The 18,437-nt window shown below is 41.0% G+C and overlaps 1 protein-coding gene across 5 annotated transcripts in view; it reads left to right on the forward strand.

The window, feature by feature from the left end:
• Positions 1-18,437, forward strand: part of ATP2B2 (ATPase plasma membrane Ca2+ transporting 2) — a 277,471-nt gene that overhangs the window by 200,178 nt on the left and 58,856 nt on the right. For all 5 annotated transcript variants that reach the window (XM_054977415.1, XM_054977411.1, XM_054977412.1 and 2 more), the window contains 4 exons: positions 2,914-3,093; positions 4,548-4,635; positions 8,583-8,689; positions 9,023-9,214. In XM_054977415.1, coding sequence (XP_054833390.1) covers positions 2,914-3,093; positions 4,548-4,635; positions 8,583-8,689; positions 9,023-9,214 — 567 coding nt within the window. The remainder of the gene's footprint in view (positions 1-2,913; positions 3,094-4,547; positions 4,636-8,582; positions 8,690-9,022; positions 9,215-18,437) is intronic.

Genomic DNA, 18,437 nt, shown 5'->3' on the forward strand with positions numbered 1-18,437 from the left:
GAGTATGCCCTGGAATGGGACCTATTGCTTGCAGAGATATCATCCTTTTTTGAAATGGAAAATGAATATTAAGTTATTTCAACTGGTTCACAGTATCATTTAACTTAGATTTTCAGTTAGGGAGTCCTACGGTTCATGCAAGAATGAGATTTTTATTTTAATATAAAGTGGTGATTTGCAATTTGAATTATTTAGGTGGGTCATTAGAATACCTCTAAAACCTATTTGAGAGTTAATGAAGGCCTCTATTTTCAGAGTCAGTGTGGTGTAGTGTTTATTGAACTTCAATTAGAAGACCCACAGTGCAGTTCTAAGCAAAGTTACACCATTCTAAGTCTATCGAAGTCAATGATCTTGATCTGTTCAGCATTGCAGTGCCAGGCTCAGTCTCCATTCTGCTATGATACTCACTGGTTAACCTTACATCAGTTGTGTGTACATTCACGGTGGGTCCCTCTGTGATTAAAATATGCATTGTGTTCAGGGATGCTGAGAATTTGATCTGAATAGGATTTAATGATTGAACTCTTTGCTTACATACAAGTCAGGCACCTTCACTAGATCACTAGATGTGGCTGTGTCACATGCCAAGTTGCATCCTGATTAGCAGTTTTAACATTTTAAGATATTTTAGATGCATGGGAAAGGGAATAGACTACAACTGCTTTGGAGCCATTTGAAAAATACTTACGTGCAAATGGATTTGGATCTGAACTTCTCAACAGCTATAAACAGACAGCGACAGACAGTGATGCTGTCATAGGAAAGCACACCAAAGGAGCAAGCTTCAAGACAAGATGTAAAACATTATTTGGGGAGTCCTTTTAACAATGTGCCTTTTAAGCTGAAGAAGGAAGTGTTGCTACCATCATATATTGGTGGATAGGGCCAGGCAGTAGTTGCAAGAATGTATAATAATGATGGTGCATGTACAGTAAGATTTTCCCCATTATTGGACCCACTTGAGCTGTTTCTGATACAGATGAATAGTGTACCAAATGTTTGTCTCCTGTGATTACTACATGCAGGGAGGATAAAAGCCAAAATGGCAGGTAATTGAACATCTTTTGTGTGCCTGTGTATGTCTGTGTGTGTGTGTGTGATTTGACATGATTTTTTTTTTGCTATGTATAGGAGAAGGGGAAAGTCCCAATAGATTTGTGGAGAGCTTCCCATTAATGTTGGGGTTTTTTGTTTTGTTTTTTTAAAAAGCTAATAGTATGTAAAATAGTTTAAATATCAGCATTTCTCCTTAATATTTGTCTTTCATATTTAATATTTAAATATAAAACAACTCCTGTTTCTTTTGTAAAGAACTGGTTTTTCACTATACAAGCAATACATTTGTCTGGAGTAGTGAAAAAAAATTACATGAAGTTATATGTAATGAAATGCTTCTTTGTGTATACATGCCGGCAGCTCCGGAGTCTGCTCCCCTCATTCACTGTCCCTCTATTCCTTGCACACCACCATGGCGCCGTATATTGCTGATCTGATAAACCCTGTGTTTAGGAGGGCTTTTATGTTAGCGAGGTTCAATCTCTTTCCCTCAGCAGTGGTCACAGGCAGATACGGGGGTATACCGTATAGGGATAGGCTGTGTGACTGTACTCTGAGGGAACCCGATTCAATCTCACATATTCTTTTTCGCTGCCCCAAATATTCTGTTATGTGCAGTTTATTGATTCGTCCTCTTTTTCCTGTGCAGAGGGATTTTTTGGATAAGGATCTAAAATTTCTCTTAGCTGACAAGAGTCCAGCAATAACTCTATCCGTTGCTGAATTCCTGGCTTATGTGTGGAAATCAAGGGTAACATTTTATAAAGCCCCCTATGACTGTGCTGTATCCTGAGATAATTTTGCTGTCTGGGGACACGATTGTGCTGCCCTATGAATTTATTCCACAACATTTCTCCTGTTTTGTGTGTATTATTTATGCCAGTAAAGGTTGCTGTGCTGTGGGTATATTAAAGTGCATTTCCTGAGAAATTTTAGTCCTTTTTGGTCTCCACATAGAAAAAAGTATAATTCATTGCAAGGAGCATTTACTTATGTTGATTAGTCTCTTGGGTGTCTTTACTCATTATTACTAAGTTCTTAAGTGGGGCTTGGGGTCCCCAGCCTGTGTCTGAGATAAGAGTCATGCAAGAGTTCCCCTGTACATGAAGATCTTGATGACCCTGGCAAAGCAGAAGGCAGCTATCAAAGGGAAAGTGGTGTGAGCGGTGGCTGGCCAGGCAGAAGCAGAGCACTCTGAGGGCACCCCATGGAGGTGGAATATTGCAGATGAGCCTGCCCAAAGGAAGACTCCAAAATGCAGGGGAAGGGGAAGATTGCAGAAGGGGGTTCTTTGGACCAGGACAGCAAACAGTTTTGAATAGAAGAATCATGAACTTGAAGTTGATGTGCAGTTTTACAGAAAGTCTATGTGAAGAATGAAGGTGAATGATGATTTGATCATGGCAATGAGGAGGAAGTAACTTTAAGCATGGCGTTTTTGTATTTTGTCTCTTGCAGCCATAAAATATATGGCTGTAAGATCATGGGGATTTCAGACCTAATCTATGTATTCCATAATGTATTCTGAGTACTTTTAAATATTATTAAAATAATTAGAAATTGGAAAAAATCGCCTTCTGTTAAAACAGGACATCTGCAATGTATTGTCATAGAAAATTGGTTGGTTGTCAATCTGTTGATCAGAAATAATGATGTTACTGGTTGTACTGCTTATGTTGCTTGTTGTTACCAGAAGATCATAATGGAAAAGTTAGAAACCTCGTCTCATTTGGTATTGTGTAACTCATGCGACTATGTTTGGCATTTCAAAACACTCATTTTGGAAATATTATAAGAATCCGATCTGCTTATTTTGTAATACACTTTTTCCAATTCAATTCACTGTTTTATTAGGTTCCAGAAGCTATAAGAAAGTGCCAGCGAGCTGGAATTACAGTCCGCATGGTCACCGGAGACAACATCAATACAGCTCGTGCCATTGCCATAAAGTGTGGAATCATTCATCCTGGAGAAGACTTCCTCTGCATTGAGGGAAAGGAGTTCAACCGAAGGATCCGAAATGAGAAGGGAGAGGTAAGCTAAGCACAGAATAATGGAATGCATACGATATGATACGATACGATATTTTGGGTGGATTTATTTGGAATTAATATGTTTTGTGTAACACCCATTTTGAATCTGCAAGGCAACAATTTATGTATATTTGTATGTATGTATATGTCTATACATATGTCTTATGTATGTTGTCTAGAAAAAAATGTTACTTCAACAATAATACCTGAGAATGGGGGATTCCGCATGATCAATTTTGATCGGACTTTCTGAGCAGTCATGCTGCGGTGGAGTCCTACAAATCCACTTCTCCCCGATTCCACATTAGGCTTTTGTTTCGCTCATTTCATCAGCTCAAACTCCATCATGCGGAATTTTTGACAGGATAAAAATCGATTCCTCATCGCTTTTTCCAGGGGAAGTGTCGAATGATGCACATCTTCATTTTTTTTTATTCCCCCCCCCCCAAAAAACATTGCTTCACATAAACGTTGCATCAAACCAACACATTAGAAAAAAATTTCTCACAAAAAAACGTTGCTACACTTAAACATTGCATCAAATAAACATATTGGATAGGCCAGAGCACTTCCCGCCGATATTGTGGAAGAGTATTGGCTATTGACATTTGGAGGGAAAATTGTTACCAATGACCCCGCGTCTATCTTTCCTGCTTTCTTCCTGAGCGGTGTGGTTTAGTGATAGGTGTTGTGTTGAGGACGGTCTCTTTCTCCCTCCATGAAATGCCTAGACCACTAGTTGAACGCTGAAGTCCCTCCACCACACTTTCACTCTACCTCAGAAGCTGTCAGCTGTCAGTGAGCAACAAGTAACAAATTTGGCATGTTGTAAAATGGACCCATTATTGGTCAGCTGTTGTCATGTGACACAGGATATGTTTCTGCATAGATTTGTAGAAACATTGCAACGTTTTTTTTACATTTTTTTTTTTAAAGAGGGGAAGGGAAAGGGTAGTGGGTGTAGCTTAGAAAACATGATTGGCCAATCAAATTAAGTTGATTCAAAGGGTGAGAGAAAAGAGCAAGGGTGGGGAGAACATCGGATAAAGAATACCGCATGATTAAAATCCCCAATCTGCTGCGCATGGACAAATAAGTCAGGGGAAAGCAGGATGGAAAAAAAAAACAGTCAAAACATACAGTGACTTCGAATCTGCTGCTAGGATTGCCTTCCCACGTGTGGAAACACAAGAAAAAATCAAGGTCATTTAGAAGCTGAAGCAGGGAAAACCGTTCGTGCGGAATCACCCAATGAGTGACAGATGGGGAGAGAATCACAGTTGTGAACGAGTAAAGCAGAGAACTCTTTGAATCATTGTATATTATAAGACCTGGGAGGGGGATAGTGGTATTGGGAAAAATATTTTAACTTGTGAGCTGATATTTTTTCTATAACACTGGAATATATAATAGTTGATGAAAGGCTGACAAATGTATCATCATCATTATTTTCAGATTGAGCAGGAACGAATTGACAAGATTTGGCCAAAACTTCGTGTCCTTGCTCGTTCATCTCCCACTGATAAGCACACTTTGGTAAAAGGTAAATTCAGATGATCCATATGCATATAGTTATCTCATGTACCTTCCTACTTCTAGGGTCATTGAAATAATTTGAATTCGTTGATACAACATCCCACAGATAGGGCTGATTCACATCATCAGTAAACTGGCTGATTCCTGTGTGGATAATGGAAACTGCACAATAGGGCCACCCGTAGACAAGGTTGGAGTTTCTACATATTTGAAAGATCTCCCAGATATGCAAGGGGGAAATGACATTGTAAAATTGCCAAATCATTGTTTTGAAAAACAGCCTGATTAGAATTCGAGGTACTTGGGATGGAAAGTTGAGCACAGTTGTCAGATAAAGAAGGAAAAAAGGGGAAAGAATAAGTCAACCTGTTCAATCAACTCTTAAAGAATCCTAGATGGAGAGAGTTTAATGTGGTGATAACAATCACAACCATTCAGCAACAACACATCACAATAAATCTGTTAGAAGTCATGAGACTTTTTAATTTTCCTGTGCTAGATTCATATACACAGATTGATCTAGAAATTAATAATTATAATCCAGTGTCAGGGCTTGTCACTGCCACCGCTTGGTGGGACACCAGCTGGGCCAGCCCTGACATCAGAGGGGCGCCAGGGATGCTGCAGGACCCTACTCTGTGGAAGGAGGGGCAGTATACATCACCCAGACTCCCTCTCAGTCCACTCGCTGGCCTGCTCAACCTGGCCTGCTCACCCCCTGCATCTTCCATCATCTCCTCCTCCCAGAACTCTCCTCCAAGCCTCCACTCTCACACTGCTCTGCTCTCACTCCACACCATCACTCCTTACTCACACCCACCACCTCAGAGCTCTTCCTAGCCACCCTTTATAGGGTTTCCTTTCTCCACCCTGCCCTCCTTCCAGGCTTGTTCCCTCTCCTGACTTGGCCCAGCTGTGCCTCCCCTCAGGTGTTTCCCTCCTATCACTAATCCCTTCTAGGCTTCCTTGCCTTGCTGGCAGAGTGGGGTTGAATGCGAGCCATCCCCAGCTGAGGTCTCCTTGGCCTTGCTCACGAGGAGCTGCCCCGGTAGGTTTTTGAGCTGCTGAGCTTGCCTGGCCTTGCTCACGAGGAGCTGCCCCAGCCGGCTTCTGTGCTGCTGAGCTTGCCTGGCCTTGCTCACGAGGAGCTGCCCCAGCCGGCTTCTGTGCTGCTGAGCTTCCCTGGCCTTGCTAGCGAGGAATTGCCCTGGCCAGCTTCTGGGCTGCCTGCTCATTGATGCTGGGTGGGGCTACCTATCTCATCCCCCAGAATGCCTGTGGCAGCTCCACCTGGAGGGGCTTGGCTCCTAGCAACTCCTGAGCCAGGCTACTGTCCTCTAGCTGGGGTGTGGCTCTGGGCTGTAGTGGCTGCTTCTCCTCCTTGGCTGGTAAGGGCTCTGTTTGGGCTGCTGCTGGGTCCCTATTCCCCCTGCCTTGGCCCTTTTCCTCTGGCCTGCTTAGCCCCCTCTCCTCCCCCTGGAGGATGGGACTAGCTGGTCTCTCCCTGCTCCCTCCAGCCCTCTGAGGCTTTGGCCTTTCACCCCTTCCCCCTGGAGTAGGCAGGTTCTGGACCTGGTTGCTGGCTGGGGTGGCAGGGCCACTGCCTCCCAGTTGCCTCCCACTGTTCCCTCCTGGCAAGTCTGGGGGCTGGGACTCAGACCCCGGACATCCAGTACTTCACAATATTTTCTATATTAGTAGTCGTAGATACAGTGTCTGGCCTCACTTCTTTGTGAAACCAGGGAGCAAGCAGTATGTTTGTTAAATATGGCCTTCCTAAGAGGCCAGCTTGTCTTTATTCTACCACTGGAAAACCTGTTTCAGTATCTGTGCAGTTAAAGCATCTTTCTGGCTGTACTACATAATCTTCAGTCTACTCTGGAAAATTCATTCCAGCAAACTTTTTGGTGGGATCTAACAAAGTAACTAAATCCTCTAGAGCTGCTTATTGAAAGGCTATACATTATGATGAAAATCTCTATAGAGAAGACAAAGTCAAAAGGTTTGGAGAATAGTAAACACTGGAATCCAAAGAAGATTGATTTTCTGTGCAGTGTACAATTGTGGCAAAAATAATGCAGCCTTGAATGTCTTATATAACTACAGTTACAGTTGAGGTATGGAGTAGGACACAGGGTGGAGAACTGAAATGCCTGAGTACTGGAAGTAGAAATTGTGTTGCTTCTTTAGCATTTGTATTCCAAGTGCCCTTCAAAGTTACACAAAATTATTTGAACATTAAATTGTTTTGACCAAATGTGCTGTTTGTTCAACAAATTGGGCTCATATCTTCAGTGTATAAGATGTGCTTTAGGGATAAAACACATGTACAGTCACAAAAAAACCTTTGATATTTATATGTTTTATTGAATTATTTTATGCATTGTTTTAATTGCTACCTTAATATTGAAGTGTTTTAATGTTTTGACATCTGCCATCATGTAAACCGTATTTGTGTGGAAAGGTGGCATAGAAATATTTTAAGTTAATAAATAAACACTCTACTTACAGTGAGAAGAGGAGAAAACTTTGGTTTCAAATGCCCTTTCTCTTTCCCTGTTTGCCTTCACATGTGCAGAAAGTAATGAGTCAAGTAGGAGCTTTCATATTTAACTGAATGATCTCCGTAAACCTGTGTGAGAGCTTATGATGACCACGTTCTCTACAAGTGTTGCAGAAACACTAGCTTAATACACAGATTGTATTCTTGGGGTAGCATCCTGCCAAAGTTGGCTGGTTACAAATCCATGATTCTTCTGAACCATCATCACTGGGAAAATTGCTATCTAGACACAACTTTACATGCTGCTCTTTGTGATGATGCATCATTATTATAATACAAGTACCGCAAATATTTAGAAATGTGTGTGTATGTAACTGTCATTGAAAATATCCAATGCCCCTTTTCTACCTTGCTAAAAATGCCCATCCATTTTTGTATTCTAGCCTTATTGGCACTTTGATGCCCTCTGGTGGCTATAGTATGAATAAGCAGACAGAGACTGAAAGACTAGCTTTCAAAGAACAAGTGAACAGAAATAGCTCTAGGTGTATTATCAAAGCTGCAAACATAAATATTAATATCCGGACAGCTTTCTAAAACATTTTTATTCTCTTCTGGTGACAAGGAAAGTTGCATTGTTCTACAGATTTCAAAACTATTCAAAGATATATGCTGGGACATTATATGGACAAGTAGCCATCAAAGTATTACCAATGTATCAAGTTTGAGCCATAAAAAAACCCTGAATATGTGTGTTTTGAATCTTCATAGTTTTATTATGTCCTCAGATTGCACATTTACATACATTTGTAAATCATGACATGCAACTTTTGCTCTACTTTTTTGAAAACTCACAGAGGTTCCATTTTATTTTGGCACTGGCCTCTGGAGCAAGAAGCTATATGAGAGAAGAGCCTCTTGCATCAGGTGAAGGTTGTTTTGTGATAGAGGAAAATGCCAAATGCCCAAATGGATCTGCAGGCTCCAGCCCATTGTAACTCACTTCTTAGAAAAACACATTCTTAAAAAACATGATTGAAATCATGGAAATGAAACTTGAAGGAATAGCTTTCACCTGTCTCATCTGCTATTGCCATTATGGAATATTTTTTGTATGTGACCGTAACTTTCTGCCCAGATGACCAAGACATTGAAAGAGAGACCAAGGCTGAACAACAAAAGCATATCTTGAGGAATACCAAAGTGTAACTTATCTGAGTTGTGGATACAAAGACTGCTGCTAATGGGAGACCAGCTGCAGATAACCATGCATCTATCAGTAGATTGTAGGTCTTATCATATGGCTAGATATACAACTCTTTAAGGAATGTAAAAAAGTTGTCCACCTATGGTAATATTTTTGTCCCTTTGAATTAGCAAGTAGCAGCACCAGCTTAGGAAATCTTATTTAAACCATACAATTGCTTAAAATGTATTTCAATATTTTGCAGGTATTATTGACAGCACACAAGTGGAGCAGAGGCAGGTTGTAGCAGTAACTGGTGATGGAACTAATGATGGACCTGCACTTAAGAAAGCAGACGTTGGCTTTGCAATGGTAAATGTTCATTGTTAGGATTAAGAATAGTCACCTACTTTTATTTTGACATTGAAAGTGATGTTTTGTTGGGGATAGACATTACCCAGATGATAAAAAATCTTCACTAGTTTTTGCAAGCTTGTTCCATTGTCCCTCTACTTGCTGCTGTTTCAGCCCTACATTTCCTTATTATTACATATTTTGCTGAGTTTGGAGGGGGTGGAATAGACACCAGGGTGATCCCAACCATCTGAACAATAAGTGGTGCTATCCTTTGGGCTGAACACATTTCAATGTGTTTCCATTGCTGTGCTAATAAGTTTTGTTTACCATCCTTTGCACACTTTTCAGGGTATTGCAGGAACTGATGTGGCAAAGGAAGCCTCTGATATAATCCTAACAGATGACAATTTCAGTAGTATTGTGAAAGCTGTAATGTGGGGTCGTAACGTCTATGACAGTATCTCCAAGTTCTTGCAATTCCAGCTGACAGTAAATGTGGTGGCCGTGATCGTTGCTTTCACCGGTGCTTGCATTACCCAGGTAAGGCTGAGTGTGAGTTGCTAAATAGATGAGAATCAGAAGGCAAACCTATGACAAATGGTGGTGTAGTCTCTAGTATTGGGGAGGCTCTTGTGGACTCTACCTAATAAAAGGTCCCTTTCCAGTGTGTTCACTGCATACCTGAATCTGACCTGACTGAAAGAAGAATTCTGAAGGAATTGGAAGAAACTATTGGTTAGAATGTCATGGAGTCTGCATCTCAAACTAATGAATTTGAGATGGCCATGCAAATTAAAAGCACCATAGACAAATTTTCAACTTTTATTTTTAACATATTCTCCCACCCAGTCCAATTCGTTGGTATTAATTGTTTGTTTGGTAACAGGAGGCATTCTGCTCTGCTATATCAAAACTAGAGCACTATAAGAGCCAAGCTAGATGTTTTTAAAGAGTTGGGTCTGGGTTCCCCCAGACCCAACTCAGGTTGCTGCAGCCGGATAGCAGTTAAAAAGTAAATGGCTGTTAAAAAATAAAAGACATCCCAAATTGCCTCAGAATTCCTCCACATGGGAAGGAGTCCCTTCTCCTTCCCTCCTCAAGCCACTTCCCCATGTCAAAATAGCACAGGAGGAGCTTCCCCCACCTGGTTTTTACTGCTCCACGTGCACAGAATACACCACATGGAGCAGAAAAAATGGGGGGAAATCCCTCCTGCTATTTTGACAGGGGGAAATGGCTTGAGGGGTGAGGGAGGCATTCTGACGCCGAGTCTCCTGTATTTTTAAGAACTAGTCCCCAAAACGGCTGTGTGGCTGCAGGGAACCCAGACCCATGCTTTAAAAACCTGTGCATCTAGCTTGGCCCTGAGATACCTCATATCAGGGCTTATCCTTGCATGGCATGTTGTTCTACAGGAGTGGCAGAAAATGGCAACCTTGGGAGTGGCATTGCTAAAGGTTACTATGTAAGACCTGAGGAAACAACTCCACTCGGACTGTCGTGGCTTTGCCCCAAACTTCAGCTCTAAAAACACAGAAGCAAAACAATATCGTTTCCTGTTATATTATTTCAGGGAATTAGTAATTATTTTACAGAGTGAGTACCACTCTTCAGTACCAACTCTTCAGCATTCAGTAACTGGCTTATCTAATGAAACCCAGGTTTAAAATGTAATTTTAAAAGTTCTATTATAAACTTATCACCTTTTTTGAAATTATTGATTCACATCTGACAGCTGGATTGACTTTCTAAATTATTTTTAAAAATTGAAAGGATGGGGAAATGGATTCGAAGAAGTCTATGCATGCATGAACTTGGATGCATCATGCTAAAACAGGAGGTGGAATCTCTCTGAACACTATTGATATTCCCATAGCATTCACTCTGGTGCAACAGGAAAATTCTGTCTCTGTGAGCAAATTAATGAATAAGTCATGAGGTATACTGTAAAGAATAAGTTTACCTTGTCATCATGATATGGCTAAGTGAAACCTGAGGCTAGCTGTATTAGAAGCCACAAAGCTGGAACTCCTCCCAAATTACTCTTCTAAATTTTTCAAACTGTTCAAAGGTTATGACTAGGGATGTGCGTTTTGGCATTCAGAATGCTGAAAGAATGCCGAAACAAAAGTGTTTCGGCTTCTTTCGGGGAATGCCGAAACGTTTCGGGGAATGCCGAAACGTTTCGGGTAGCCGAAAGAAAAAAGCCGAAACGTTTCGGGATTCTTTCGGCATTATTTCGGCATTCTTTCGGCTTTTTTCAATGGGAAAATGCCTCCGTCTTCCCGGACGTCTGGGGGAGGCATTTTCCCACCGAATAAGCCCAAAATTGGTGGGGACCTTCCTCTAACCCTTCTCTAACAACCACCCATGTTTCAGACAGATTGGACTTTGGGGGGCCATGTTATGGCCCCCCAAAGCAGGTCCCCCCATCCTCCCATAAGAAAGCGTAGGAGCAGCATATTGTTAGCATGCTGCTACTCATCTTCTTCATTATTTCCTATGGGGAAAAAATGAAGAAGCAGGCTTCCTTTGCCAGGGGTGGCATTTTGCATGCAAAATGCCCCCTCACCCTCAGGGGCCCTTCTCCCACCCCTCCTCCCACCCCCCACCAAGGCTCAGCCTGCTCCCACTTGGGGGGGCCATTTCATGGCCTCCCCAAGTAGGTGCTCTAATCTCTACCACTGACAGCTGGGGGAGGCTTGTGTTGCCAGGGGTGGCATTTTGCATGCAAAATGCCCCCCAGCCCTCAGGGGCCCTTCTCCCACCCTTCCCCCCACCCCCCACCCAGGCTCAGCCTGCTCCCACTTGGGGGGGCCATTTCATGGCCTCCCCAAGTAGGTCCTCTCAGCCCCTAAAGTCCACCCCTTACAGCCCCACACAAACCCAATTCCCCCCCAGCTGCCACACACAGACCCAAATCCCCACATTAGCCCCTCACAGACCCAAACAGGGCATGATAGCAATGTACTACAAAAAATAATACAACCCACTTCACCGTTTTTGACAGCAATTGTGTTTGTGTGATTCTCTGATGTGAAGTGAGTTGTGTTATTTTTGTGTAGTACACTGCTTTCCTGCTCTGTGGTGCCTTCCTACTGTGTAATCTAAAGGAGTTACAGAAATAAAGTGCTTTTGACAGCAATTTTTTGGGGTGATTCTTTAATGTGAAGTGAGTTGTGTTATTTTTGTGTAAGATACTGCTTCCATGCCCTTTGGTGTTCCCCCCCTGCTGTGAAATGGCCCCCCCAAGTGGGAGCAGGCTGAGCCTTGGTGGGGGGGTGGGAGGAGCGGTGGGAGAAGGGCCCCAGAGGGTTGGGGGGCATTTTGCATGCAAAATGCCACCCCTGGCAACACAAGCCTCCCCCAGCTGTCAGTGGTAGAGATTAGAGCACCTATTTGGGGAGGCCATGAAATGGCCCCCCCAAGTGGGAGCAGGCTGAGCCTTGGTGGGGGGTGGGAGGAGGGGTGGGAGAAGGGCCCCTGAGGGCTGGGGGGCATTTTGCATGCAAAATGCCACCCCTGGCAAAGGAAGCCTGCCTCTTCATTTTTTCCCCATAGGAAATAATGAAGAAAGATGAGCAGCAGCATGCTAACAATATGCTGCTCCTACGCTTTCTTATGGGAGGATGGGGGGACCTGCTTTGGGGGGCCATAACATGGCCCCCCAAAGTTCAATCTGTCTGAAACCTGGGTGGTTGTTAGAGAAGGGTTAGAGGAAGGTCCCCACCAATTTTTGGGCTTATTCGGTGGGAAAATGCCTCCTCCAGGCATCCTGGAAGACGGAGGCATTTTCCCATAGAAAAAAGCCGAAAGAATGCCGAAATAATGCCGAAAGAATCCCGAAAGCCAAAAGAGATTCTTGTTTCGGCTTTCGGCTTTAACGATAGAGAATCTTCTTTCGGCTTTCTACTTTCGGCTATAGCCGAAAATTTTTGGCTTGCACACCCCTAGTTATGACTATTTATTTCTACGTGGAGTTTGGGCTCAGCTGCGCACTTGTGGTTCCACTGAGCTGGGAAAACTCAAGCTTCTCATTTTGATGATTGCAGTAAAATAGAGTCCAATATAAGGGGAAACCTGTTCACTGGGCCAATGCATGTTTTCACCAGTCTATAGTATTTCCTTGAGCCACAAACAGAAACAAAACAGCCACAGTTTTGTGCATTCTTGGAAGCATATTGGCATGTGATCTTTGTCATACTAAACTGAGTTGCCTTCTTATCTATAATTTTAAGTAGCTGTTGGGATAGAAAGATTACAGAAAACGAACTGAGGATCTTGCCTTTACCCTTTGGAAAGGTCAGATATACTGGCAGAATGCTTTTTTTCATTATATAAGTGGGTATAGTCCATCTCTATATGTACTTTCTCAATGCATCTGAGCACATGAGAAAGGATCTGACTGGCCAGCTATCGGCTGCAAGGGCTCTGTAGTGCATAAACTACAACTTTTTCAGTGGGAGGCCCATGCAGGCATTCAATCCTCCACAGAACTTGCCATGGACAAGCTGGAAAAGGGAAGGAAGAGCCCTGTGATGATCTTCTCTTGCATGCAGTTCTCACTACTACTGACAGGCAGCTGACTGGAAGAATCAGATACAGAAGGGTAGATATATGACATAAACTTTTTGCCTTTTCATTCATAGTTCTGTGCTCTACACTTTATGGCTGCAAAATCTTGTCAAAGGAGCCTTTACCTTTATAAATGCGATTCATTTTGTGTTGTGTTGTTCAGCTGAAAACTGGATTTAGGTACCTAAATATATAGTATATAAACATTTAGAGCATATAGTATATGCTATTATTTTGATCAATGAATAAACATTATTAAAATATTTACAACTATATAAAATGTCATTGACTATTAAATTATGACTTCTGCAGACCTATAGGAATTATACATGTTTAACTACAATTCTGTATACTGCTACGTATTTACAAAGTGCAGAGTGTTTCCTGTAACCCTGTTTGTGAAAAATTCCCATTTCAATAAATGAAATATATTCATGTATAGTCCACATCCTATTGGTACCTATTGCATACCAAACAGGATCTCCAGTGTAACTGTATAAATACAGTGTTCTTTTCTATTAAGTGAAGAATTTCCATGTATGGGAATGGAAAGAATTTTAGGGTTCACACAAACCTCAGCACAGATTGAAACTGTGACTGTGTAGTTTAGTAAACCTTCTGTGATTCACACTTCAACCTGCTTTCCAAGATAAAGGTTACATAATCTTCTTTTAAAAATAGAATCCCTCTTTTTTTGCTAACATCTTTAAAAATACCTTGAAATGCGGATTTTAGATGGATTACCATATCAACAGAGTTTCCTAGACGCCACATGGTTGTTCCCCCCATTAGCCACCAAAGCAAAAAGATTCTTCTGCCATTTAGTTAGTGAGTCACAGAATGTGAAAAATACCCTAAAATAGCATCTCACCTTTTTGTTCTTGTGCGATGTATCTGACTTGAATCTTTAATAAGAGACTATATTCAGATTCAGACATGTTTGTTAGCTTCTTAGGATCTAATCAGGAATGAGAGGCAGCAGCAATGGAAATTCCATTCTGCCAGGTGCCAAAACTAATGTGTGTTTATTGCTTAGACTTGGTTTTAGAATTAGCTTTTTCACTTTACTGAACTGTGTAGCACAGTAGATGATATATAATTATTAGAGGCATCTTAGCAATGTGGGGCGATTGGCACTGTGAAATAGTGAGACTGCATTTCTGTGCCAAAAGTGAGGGCTGCCAATTATACGTTACAATTTAGAGGATAATCAAAGCAAGAAACTGGCTTTTCCTCATATCCCGGAGTCCCTGGGGTTTTCATTGACACTTGTATGACAGGTACTTTTTTATACTTACAAATACAGATTTTGCTGGAGAAGAGAACAAAGGGAAAGGATGAGCACTTTAAGCAATCAGTTTGGGGAAACAGTACATACAATCCTAACCATAGCTACATCATTCTAAGCCATCAATTTAGAATAGGGTTGTTAAAGGATGGGAAATTTCTTTATTCCAAAATTCACTTTTGTGTGTGTGCGTGTGTGTGCCATCAAGTCGCCTCCGACCTATGGTGATCCTATGAATGAGAGACCTCCAAAATGTCCGATCTTTAACAGACTTACTCAGATCCTGCAAAATGGAGGACATGGCTGCTTTTATTGATTCCTGCCATCTCTTCCTCTTTTCCTACTGCCTTCCACTTTTCCTAGCATTATTGACTTTTCCAGAGAATTTTCTCATAATATGACCAAAGTAGGATAGCCTTGTCATTTTAGCTTCTAGGGAGAATTCAGGCTTGATTTGATCTAGTACCCACTTATTTGTCTTTTTGGCCACCCATGGTATCCGCAACATTCTCCTCCAGCACCACATTTCAAATGAGTCAATTTTCTTCCTGTCATCTTTCTTCACTGACCATTTTTTACATCCATACATAGTAATGGGGACTACCATTGTTTGGATTATCATAATCTTGATTCCCAGAGAGACATCTTTATCTTTAAGGCTCTTTTCTAGCTTCCTCACAGCTGCTTTTCCGAGTCTCAGTCTTCTGATTTCTTCATTGTGTAATTCCTCAGTGGTCATTATTTTTGTCTTCTTGATGTTTAACTGTAATCCTGCCTTGGCACTTTCTCCTTTAACCTTCATCAATCGTTGTTTCACTATTTTCTGCCAGTAATTTTGTGTCATCTACATATCTCAAATTGTTAATATTCCTTCCACCTATTTTCACTCCACCTTCTTCTAGATCTAATCCATCCTTCCTTATGATATACTCTGCATAGAAGTTGAACAGGTAGGGAGATAATATGCATCCTTGTCTGACTGCCAATTGGAAACCATTCTGTTTCCCCATATTCTGTCCTGACAGTAGCCTCTTGTTCAGAGTGCAGGTTACACATCAAAACAATCAGATGTTGTGGCACCCCCATTTCTTTTAACACTCTCCATAGCTTTGCATGATCCACACAGTCAAAAGCTTTGTTGTAATCATAGGCAGAATTTCTTCTGAAATTCCCTGGTATTTGTAAATTTGCAATGTGATCTCTGGTGCCTCTTCCTTTTCTGAATGCAGCTTGAACATCTGGCATTTCTCGTTCCATATATGGTAAGGGTCTTTGTTGTAGAATTTTGAGCATCAATTTACTTGCATTGGAAATTAGCACAATAGTCTGATAGTTGCTGCACTCTTTGGCATACCGTTTTTTGGAATTGGAATGTAGACTGAGCGTTTCCAGTCCACGGGCTGTTGTTTTCTTTTCCATATTTGTTTACAGATTCTTGTTAAGATTTTGATGGACACCATTTCTGTAGCTTGAAATAGCTCTATTGGTATTCCATCTATTCCAGGTGCTTTGTTTCTCTCAATTGCTTGGAGGGCAGCTTTTACTTCACTTTCTAAGATTTCTGGTTCTTCATCAAAAGATTCTTCGTTGAAGGTATCTGTCATCCTTCCATCTCTTTTGTATAGATATAGCCATTGATTTCTCTTACTCTCTTTTTTCTCTTTTAAGAGTAGGATTTCTCTTTCATTTGTCTTCAAAGAGAAATCAAGGAGCCCTTTTGTAAGTTCAGCCCTTGCAGTTGTTTTATGTTATGGAAGACAGGAAGGCTTGGGAAGACATTGCCTGCCATAGAAAAATTGTGAAATGTTGCAGAAATTCCCTTCCAGCTCCTCCCCTCTTCAGATCTCTCATTGATCAAAAAGGAATTGATTAGAAACTAACTTTAAATTCCTAAAAAGACTATAAATTCCCTAAAGAAAAGGATTGTTGGATTTCAGAGAAAAACTAGGTAAAGCGGAATTAAATTTCTCATAACACCCCTAACTTAGAAGGAGGCAACTTTGTTTATGATTGTTCTATAATTTTTGGAACACATTTCCTTGAATTCCACATGAAAATAATTTTAACTTCCATTTGTTACCAAGACACAAACATTCTTCTGTCATTTAGTTAGCTTACATATGGTTCCTTCTTTTGCAAGACTATTTACATGTCGAGTTGCTCAGTGAAGAGGCAAAAATGTCTGAATTTTTGTCATTCAGGAGGAGTAAAAAATGGCTTACAGACCTTATTCAGATCTCAGGTATGTGAGTGCAGTTCATGTTTTAATAGAGCTTGGGTTTCATTTGAATATCTCTTGGTCCTTCAGATAGAGAAAGTACAGTCTCACATTTACTATTCTCTCTGTTACATTGTTTCTGAAGGATAATATTGGTGTTCCTATTGAACAAATCTCAGGCGCAAGTTGTTTGGTGCATTTGCATAGTTGCTGACAATGTAATACACTGCCTTTTGTTTAGCAGAATTAAGTTGCATGATAAAGTTGTCACAGGACTGGTGAGCTGATCTTCTAAAACTGTGCAGTAGTAAACAGCAACTTGTGCTGATTCAATAGCAGCAATTTGTGCTGAGCAAACAGGGCAGACTGAAGCAGTATTAATCCTGTGCTTGTGATGTGATTGTCACTTGGCAAAAATTTCAGCTAGCTCCAAGGCCCGTTTAATTCATTTAAGACAATGATGTGCTAAAGCCATGAAGTGGTAGACTAGACTGCACCTCTTTAAACTGAGACTCATAGATTTCAGCTCTGAATGTTTCTTCCCATTAAAAATATCATGTAAGAGGAGGCTGCATACAGAACTACATACTGAGCTATTATTTATTGCCCTCAATTATGAATGAACAATTAGATGTAAGTTAGAGTTTGGATGTAGGACACATTTTTTTTCAAATAGCAACAACCTGATTTGTTGGCCTTAAATGTTGTGAGTTACTATTTAGGTAACTACTTAAATTAGTTTTTGTTCAAGCATTGTTAGCAGTACCTATTTTAGATCTAAGTCAAAGAAACTTGAAGCCATACAAGAGGGTTTTAAAATGTACCTCATGATGATTTAGTCTGCTGATTATTTTTATCTATTTATTTAAATATTTTGTCCCCTTTTTCTCCCACTCTTGAGACTCAAGGCAGCTTATAAAATGAGATACTCAAAACAAAACATAATTCAAGTAAAAGCATACAACCCAATGGGCTCCCGATGTAACTTGAAGGTTAAAAGGTCGTGCCAATCTCTGCTGCTTCCACCACAAAGAGCCCTGGCTGCATGTTTAGCTTTTACTCTTCCGTTTGTGCCGTTGGCCATGCCCAGCTTTTAAATTACCTCTCAAAAAGAGAAGGACAAATGCAGTCTTGTTCAGCTGATAAAACATTATAGTTTCTTACTGAAGGAAAGATATGGAGAATGAACCATTATTTAAATAATTAAATAAATACATTTTAATGGGATTCATTTTCTCATCTTGGATATGAATTAAGTTCTTATTTTTTAAAGAATGGCCAGTTCTGAAGCAATATTGTACTTCAGCCTTCATCTGATCAGATTCCGTGAGGAAACAGCTCCTTCTAGTGGTTGTCTCAGATTCTTACTATAATAATAAGATCTACCACCTTGTCTAGAATGCTGGAGTTTAGATTTTGTAATAAGTCTGTTGTGTTGTAGCAAGCTTTACACTCAGAGCCAATGCAGTACTACATTTAAGTGCCGAATAGAGCATCACCAGGCAGTGCCTTCATATCAGTAGCAGCTGCTGCCAGGGATGTATAGCACTGGGAAGTGGGAAGCTTTCAACCATTATATCCAGCACATAATGAGCCAAGCAAAATCACTTCTCTGTGGTCTCCGTCTTTTTGTATGAGTAAAGAGTGAGGGTAGTTCTCTGTAAGTAAAACTTAACACCTGT

This window comes from Eublepharis macularius, chromosome 4 (assembly GCF_028583425.1).
Source record: "Eublepharis macularius isolate TG4126 chromosome 4, MPM_Emac_v1.0, whole genome shotgun sequence".
Classification (NCBI taxonomy): domain Eukaryota; kingdom Metazoa; phylum Chordata; class Lepidosauria; order Squamata; family Eublepharidae; genus Eublepharis; species Eublepharis macularius.